Source organism: Corylus avellana, chromosome ca3, assembly GCF_901000735.1.
Source record: "Corylus avellana chromosome ca3, CavTom2PMs-1.0".
Classification (NCBI taxonomy): Eukaryota; Viridiplantae; Streptophyta; class Magnoliopsida; order Fagales; family Betulaceae; genus Corylus; species Corylus avellana.
The window spans coordinates 4951582-4960185 of NC_081543.1; the positions used below are offsets into that span (position 1 = coordinate 4951582).

General features: G+C 34.6%; 1 protein-coding gene across 1 annotated transcript; it reads left to right on the forward strand.

Annotated features, from left to right (window-relative positions):
• The first annotated feature begins 1212 nt into the window (after positions 1–1212).
• LOC132175549 (transcription factor MYB86-like) lies at positions 1213–2866 on the forward strand. The gene is made up of 3 exons (XM_059587517.1): positions 1213–1528; positions 1638–1767; positions 1880–2866. The coding sequence occupies exons 1-3, from the start codon at positions 1396–1398 to the stop codon at positions 2709–2711; spliced, it is 1095 nt and encodes a 364-aa protein (XP_059443500.1). The 5' UTR covers positions 1213–1395; the 3' UTR covers positions 2712–2866.
• Positions 2867–8604: the final 5738 nt, after the last annotated feature.

An 8604-nucleotide genomic window follows, 5' to 3' on the forward strand; every position in this document is an offset into this window, starting at 1 on the left:
TATCACGTTGTATTTACTTAATAATAAAACATCATATTAATTTTATGTGAAGAAAAGCTAATCAATTGGATATATTTTACAGCCTGATCAGTTTTCTACTATGTGGTTTCAGATTAATATATATATATATAGTTAATTAATTAGTGTTGATTATTGTATAAACATTATATATTACGCCCACTTGTTATAGAAAACGTAAACCCTACTAATCATATCATGGTAAAGTAAGAAAGTACCGAAAACAGAAAGAAAATCATATGTTTTCTTTTTTCTTGTCTCTCTCTCTCTCTCTCTCTCCATAACATTTTGTATTTTACAGTGGAAGCTCCTCACGCCACCTCTTATCTTAGAGAGTCAAACATATGCATGGACCCCACCCTCATTGACGCACTGTGTCGGTCGGTCGACTTTGTAGTACTTCCAGGAAATTCTGAAAAGTACAAACCTTTTTTTTTTTTTTTTTTTTTTTTTTTTTTTTTAACGTTCATATTCCGTATATTTTTATTAAGTTGACGTATTTAATTTATTATTGAGTTTTTTTAATTAATAATTAATAAAACATGTAAAAAAAAAAAATTAGAGGAAAATTCGTATAAGAAGGAAAAAAAAATTTGTACTAATTACCTCTGTTTCATTAGATGTGGTCGCAGCATTAATATGCCATGAAAAGTGAAAACTCATCAAATGCATTGAACCCATGGTCCGCGTGAAATACGTAGCAAGGCTTGAAGGCCTGAAACACACGACTAAATTAAAAAGCCTAAAGGCCACCGCCAAATTTCCGGCTTCTGATTTTCCTTGTATTTTCTCTTTTATATTGAAAATTTATGGTGGTTTCTAGACAATTAGAAGCAAGAACCCCATGAATAAATTAAATATATTTTTACCCAGGGATAAATGGGTAGAATTTTCCTACTTGAAAAAAAGAAAAAGAAAAAGATTCATTTATATATATATATATTGTCAAGTTTCAAAGTACTAAATATTATTAATGTAAACATAGACATATAACTGTATTTTTACTCATAATTAGTACACGTTTATGGAGTTGTTCTCGTTTATATCACCTTTTATGATTTTTCTACATAATAGAGATATCTTAAAAACCAATCCAGTCGAATGCAAAAGCAGCACCAGATTTGCGTAAAACCCACTTGATTGCTTCACCTTCCTCAGCTCTCTCTCTCTCTCTCTCTCTCTCCATAACTTGAACTCTAAGTATGAAATATCCCTGTTGCCTTTATATCATCAGAAATTTTGCTTGATTTTTCCACTCTTGCAACAGAGACATATATTCCCACCTCCCAATCTTTTCCATGCCCGAGCAATCACGCAAGCAGAGGCATATATAGTACAACATTGTATTGTCCGTACAATAGTCTTCGTCGCAGGAACATGGGACGCCATTCGTGCTGCATAAAACAGAAATTAAGGAAAGGCTTATGGTCTCCTGAAGAAGATGAGAAACTTTTCAATTACATAACAAGATTTGGTGTTGGTTGCTGGAGTTCTGTTCCTAAACTAGCTGGTATATATCATATATGTGTATATATATATAATTCAATCATCAACTTTGTGTTTTCTTTTTGAAATATAGTGTTTCAAAGAATCTAAACATTTGTGATTAATTCTTGCAGGATTGCAAAGGTGTGGAAAGAGCTGCAGATTGAGATGGATAAACTACTTGAGACCTGATTTAAAGAGAGGAATGTTCTCACAACAGGAGGAGGATCTAATCATCAGTCTTCATGAAGTTCTTGGCAACAGGTAATTAATTAATTAATTACTTATCAGGATATTGATTGTTTATAGAAAATGGAAATGGGTATTCATTGTATTTGAGTTCTGATTTTTTTTTTTTTGGGTCAATCTTAATTAGGTGGGCTCAAATTGCTGCACAATTACCAGGAAGAACAGACAATGAGATAAAAAACTTCTGGAATTCATGTTTGAAGAAGAAGCTAATGAAGCAGGGGATTGACCCGACCACCCACAAGCCAATAAGCGAATTAGCTGAACAAAAAGATGAGAAAAAATGTACAGAAACATCATCTTTACACATCCCACAATCTCTAGGACTCCCATCTGTCTCAACCATAACTTCCCAGAGTCCAGCATTTCTAGTTGATGACTCCAATTTCTGTGATGGAGGATTAACAGAAGCTTCAAGAGAGCATTTCATGTACAAGCCTGTTTTTGATCCAATGTCATATTTTGAGTTCCAAGCGGTTGCGGATTCAAATGGGTACAATTCATCAACTTTTGTTCCTCAGCATCAGAAAAATTATCATGAGACATATTCCAACTATGGATTCAGTTCAATGCCGAGTCTGACAAATTCCGACCATGGAAACTTGTCCGGAACAGAGTTTTCTGATAACTCTGCTTCAAGAATGAGCTCATTTTTTATGAATGATGTGAAGGAAAATTCAAGCAACAGCTCAAACTTAAGCAGCTATGCCGGATTCCAGGTGAACAATATGGTAGAAAATAATGCAGTCTTCTCATGGGATGAAGAGAACAAGCTAGACTGTTTGTTTCAGTATCAGGTCAATGGGATAAAATCCGAGGAATTGAAGGCAAGCTCTTGGCAAGATCAAGATCAAGGTCAGCTTCATGCTCAAAATTCAGTAGATTTCAGTAGCTATCCGTCAACGTCGCTGTCAGAAGATCTAGCAGGAGCAAATTTTGATGTCTTCCAGCAGATATGAACTGTAAATTTTCCTTTTTTTTTTTACTTTCTCCCTACATAAACAAATACACAGAAAGATGTTGATATTACAGGGAATTTCACCTGAAAGTTTGAGATGAAGTACGTTTTTTTTTTGGTTTCCTAGGAGATAATAATCATTTAGCTGATATTTCTTTGAGATTTGATTTGTATTTCCTTTCTTTCTTTTTTGTATTTGTTTCCAGAAAGTTGAAATAATGTATATGATTGAAATTAACTTAGCTGTCTAACTAATTAACATTATTAGCTGCAGTTATGGTGCCTTTCTTTTTCCTGCTTTACAAAGTCTTCCACTTGTTTTTTTCTTCTTATTTGAATTTCAACCCCAATTAAACCCATCTGAAGTTTCATCATTATTATATTTTTAAACAAATGATATATATATATATATATATATATATATATATATATATATAACGTACATGTATAAGATAGGTACTGGGGTAGGTTGAGATTGTGATATTTTGAAGCGCTGGCAGAGCTTTAATAAAAAGATTATCCGGGCCTATAGTATATACGAGATGCTGATTTTGTAGCATATGATCAGGCTGCGGGCTCCAGGCTCCCCCATGCATTTTCTGAGTCGCTCCAAAAGGCTAAAATTGGCTGTCCTCTGCATTATCTGCATTATTAGAGAGAGAGAGAGAAAGGTTGGGTCCCCAACCGCAAAAATAGATGGCCTGAATTCGTTTAATCATCTTTGGTTTCATACGTATTGGGATGCTTTTCAGTACTGGGCCTGCAATGGCTCCAAAACTCAAGATAGTCAGAGCCATAAATACAAAAGTTCATTAAATGCATGCAGCTTGTGCATGGCCTCCCCCATCCTATATATTTTGAAAAAGTCAAATGTCCTTTTCTCTCTTCTTCTTTGGCTGCAAAAGACATCTGAAAAGGAAGATCGTGGTTAATCAGTTAGATAAAACTTTTTAAGTGATTTATTAGTGTTACGTTCTTGGAGTTGTTTACTAATGCTTTAACTTTTCGCCCTTCGGAAAGAAAAAAAACAACATTATCAAACGAGGCCGATAGAAACAGAGTTGACAGAAACCCTTCATTTCCATTAACCTAGTTGAGAGTCATTTCAAGTGACAGAAAGCTGCTACAAATATGGAGCAAAGACAACCAAAATGTGTGAGGTCTTTTAAGGTTTAAACATGTTAAAACCAACTAAATTGTAAGAGGCTGAGGATCGGATCCCGTAGTTTGCCATATATATATATATGAGCTAATCGTCCAAAGCTCATAATTGACAATATGATTAAGACCAATGCCTTTGGAAACTGATAGATTCCAAAGACCATGTTAGGGTCATTATCAACTCAATATAGAGACATTATGTAATGTCATTGTTGGATGTAATCTTAAAGCTTCCATATACAAAATACACAACTTAAACGTTTGCCGACTTCACCATAAAGAAATTGATCTGGGCCTTCACCTTTTTGAAGTCATAAACCTGGACAAAGTTTCACCGACAAGTGAAAGATTTGTTAAATCACCATTTATGTCAAAAGTTTAAGTCGATAGAAAATTATAAATTTGATCGTTTAGTTAATATTTTAACACTCTCCCTCCTCCCCACAAATATATATATATATATATATAAAGAGAAAAAAAGAAGAAGGAAAAAATGAAAACAAAAGTAAAATTAGGCATGAAACAGCGATGATGAGGGGGTGTGCCTGGCATTCATGAGTGTCCGTTTAATTGGCCCACTTATGGAGCAAATAATGCTTGGCTTACATCTAAGAGTCAATTGAATGAACCTAGACTACAAATTTCGAGAACAAACTGAATCAATGAATTATTTAACTAATAATACTTTAACATAATTGTGTCCAAAAGAGTAATTAAAATATAAGTCATGATGTTTAGAAAATGAGAAATTAGCAAACGATCACTTCTGCCTGCAGGCTAGGTTTGATTAAATAGTACCCCTCAAGATGAAGAAGTAATTAGCAGGTAATTATTAATTAAGATCATATATATGGGGACATTATTTATTCCTAGGAAAAATAAATGGGACAATATAAGCAAATATTTGCTCATCGGATATGAATCTTTTTGGACCCTTAATGTTGTGAGGTTGAAGCATGCAAATCAAAGCTATAAAGACATAACAAACAGTCAGAGTCCTCCTTAAACAAAAAGATTGTTCCAAAAGATGTGAAAGGAAAAGTCCAGGTTTTGTTAAATAGGTTGCGGAAAATGATTTACAGTGCCCCAAATTCAAACCAAGAACAGATTGCATGGACAAAAGCAGAGTAGCTGATTTGCTGTTTGACAATTTGGGTTAGTAGTAATAATGAGGATAAAACGTGAAAGGGCAGAGAAACATAAAAAACATAAAGAAGAGGGTTTTCTTAATTTGAAAGTTTTTATCATAACTTCTCATCAAAGATAAGCTACCTAGTTTTCACGTCCCAATTGATTGATTGATTGCCCCCCTTTCTCATTCAAACCGGAAAAACTAGTGATTACATGTTTGATCATTGTCTGCTCTGCATCTGCAATGCTTTCTGCTCCATTACACATTCTTGTTTATTACTTGGTTTAGCAAGTTAGGTGGAACCGGAATATTTCTAAGTATTTTTGAATTCCTCTCTCTCTCTCTCTCTGTCTCTCTGTCTCTCTCTGTGTGTTCCTTTTCCATTGCTTATGTTTTGAGGCATCAACGTCTGCAAAGGCATCCAATTAGCAGAGGAAAAGTCACTTCGAAGTAACATATATACAGAGTATACAAAATGGCAGAAAGCTAACAACAATATCTAAAAGCTATTTATATCTGATAAGTTTCTATATATGAATGTTTCCAAATATGGAGTATACTGGGAGATACATAACAGAACATGTTTATTTACAACTGACTAGTTGCATGAACAGAAAAAAGAAAACCTCTTTGAATTATGAAGCATGTGCTGTTTTCCCCACGATCAATGTCACAAACTTCAAAATTCCAGAAGAACATGAAATGGCATCGTACCCAAGAGAGAAACAAAAAAAAAAAACTTAGCTTTAGGGAAATTTGCAATGAAATTTTGTACTACTTTCACCTCTTGAATATTTCCTACAGAAGTTGCACTCTATCGTTTGCAACTTTGATCGATGTAGAACAAAAAACGGGAGTGGAGTGCTGTGGCGTCCCACATCGCCAGGGTATGGGGATGAGAATGTGCTTATATGTACATATACTTGCACCCATCATGACAACAACGCGCTTTAAAGCCATGATGGTAATGAACTTATTAGAACTCCGTAGTTAAACGTGTTTCTGCGAGAGTAGAATCAGGATGAATGATCTCTTGAGAAGTCTAGTTCGGAGGAACTAAAAGCGAACAATATTGTGTGTCATTGGGGGTAGAGTGTTATAAGGGTATTTTTGTAGAAGTTGGCTCGAGCCAAGTGAAGACAGAATGCTCCACTAGAAGTGTCCTCTAGCCAAGTCCATACAGACTCCTCCGTTAAAAATCCGTTCAAAATTGGTTTGGGCAAATCCATCTAATGCATAATAGTTTAAGCGATCTTCTAATTTTGGGAACGAATTAATTCCATCCTTCTTGAGTTCTTTGTTAATTTGGTTCACTTTTTGACATTTAAACTTTCCAAAATTTCCACGATTTTTCATTTTTACGTGATTTGGTTCATTTTAGGTTAGTGCTAAAATTAGTTTCTTGTCTTTCTAAGCTCGTAGGATTGTTATAATGGATCATGATTGTATGGAGAATTGCAATTTTTGAGTTCAGTAACAATTCAGTTTTCATTATCAACCTATGAGCAGAAAACACAGATTTCCATTCACTTTTATTGCTTTCGCTACGTCAAATTCACGTCAATATTACCCAAAAATAATTCCACTTGACAACTGGCACCTACAATACCAGCTTAGTTGTTGGTTAAAAATTGAGCTAGGTCATGCTTCAGGGCTGAAAAGCCTGAAATCAAATCCTTAGAAAATGGAGACACCTCTTCAACCACAACCCAACAACCCTATATAAGCTTTTGTTAATTTTTTTCTTTACGCTCGTTTAGGTAGTTGATAATGTCAAAAGACTTTTATACCCCTTTCTTTTTTTTTTTACTTTTTTTTCTAATCAAATAAGGGAAAGGGAAAGGGGAAAAGGACTTTCATACTTTAATTTGCCATGCTACTAGTAGGATTTGGCCACGTGGATCCTTTTTTCATCTGAAGGATTCATGAAAGATGACTAAGATTTGTAAGTGTAAATTACAGATTCCTTGAGAATTGGATGACCATATCACGAGCAGATTCTAATGGCCCGACGTTAGCGGTTCGTCGACCGTCGGAAACAACTCAACCAAGTTCTCGTGGACCGGTTGACACATCTCGTTCCAGCAGGAATAGGTCCACAGAAAGTTACACTTACTGAAAAGGCTTTGCCAAATGCTGGAGGCAAAGGGGCAAGCAAAGACCCTGAGAGTATCCATGAGATTTCATCCTGTCAAGGGTTAAAAATTCTTCAAAGTCTTGGTCTAAAAGAATTGCCAATGCTAAGCTTCTAATTGAGGATTCTCATTGGCTTATTGGAGATGGAACTAAAACTAACTTTATAACCGGTCGCTGAATAAGCCATTAAAAGAACTAGCTTATAACCCGTGCTATGAGCACGTTTACATTCTCTTATATATATATATTTTTTTCTATAATGCATATATGTATTGACATGCCAAATTCCACTAATTAAATATGTGAATACCTAGACTGAAGTTCTAGGGCTTGCATCCATTATGATGCTTCAAAAATTGAATAACAAATCATATAGCAAATCTAAAAGCAATGATGGCAGAGATTGAACCTATTTAGCAAATCATATTGCAGATTATGTGTAGGATAAAGTTTGAATCCCGAATCTAAAAGCAGAGTAACATCATCAAAGAACACATGATTGTAATTGCCAAAACAAAACAAATCACATGATATTTCACAGCATTTACATGGAATGTCAATACACAATTCACATGGGGTGGTTTATTTAAGGGCATGAGGTTAGCAGTTATTTAGAGCAATCATTGAACTCGACGGTGATCTCACTGCAAACTTGTTGATAATCCGATTCCCCTCAGATTCACCAAACCCACTGCCAAAAATCAAATATTAACATTGAAAAAGAATAAAAACAAAGACAAGCATCAAAATCTCCTATTTCCCTAAATTCAGAGAGAATTCCAATGGCAAGAAAACCTCTGAAGGTGACCGACCATTGTTCTCTCCAAAAGTGGTTTCAAACAAATGACAGTTAATAAATCTTAGATTTACTTGGTTCTCTTGCTCTACTGCAAATTGATATTTGCATTTTTCTTTACTACCAATAACTACCAAAAAATGCAGAGATACTATAGAAAGATTTCTGTATTTTCATCCGTCAAACCCATACCTCTAAGTTTCTCCCCAGCAAACTAAAAAACTCAGCTAAATTGCCTGTAAAGCTGTAGACTAATGCATCAAACTCAACTATCCAACAAATCATTCATTGGCCCATGTCATACTAAATTGCCTGTAAAGCTGTAGACTAATGCATCATTGTTTTTTAACAAATGTAAAATCCAAGGTAATAGAGAATAGATGATGATCCTTCTCTCCAAAAGCGGTTTCAAACAAATGACATTAGTCTTTGATTTACTTGGTTCTCTTGATCTACTGCAAATCGGCATTCATACTTTAGATTTACTCTAGACAAATTCTAATAGAATGATTGATTTGTCACAAATCTAAAATCCAACAACTAATTTTAAAATTGAAAATGTCAGGACTAAAGTGGCACTCATGTTAAAGTATAATCATCCCTCAATCAATACATACCTGTACCAAGTTGAAAATACTGCTATTCGATTGTCTATCCAAATTTTTAAGA

Excerpts from the sequence above, each read along its gene's own strand:
- LOC132175549 (XM_059587517.1), top strand. The coding sequence starts at position 1,396 with ATGGGACGCCATTCGTGCTGCATAAAACAGAAATTAAGGAAAGGCTTA. Across the intron at positions 1,529-1,637 it reads TTCTGTTCCTAAACTAGCTG|GATTGCAAAGGTGTGGAAAG; the intron begins GTATATATCATA and ends TAATTCTTGCAG. Across the intron at positions 1,768-1,879 it reads CATGAAGTTCTTGGCAACAG|GTGGGCTCAAATTGCTGCAC; the intron begins GTAATTAATTAA and ends AATCTTAATTAG.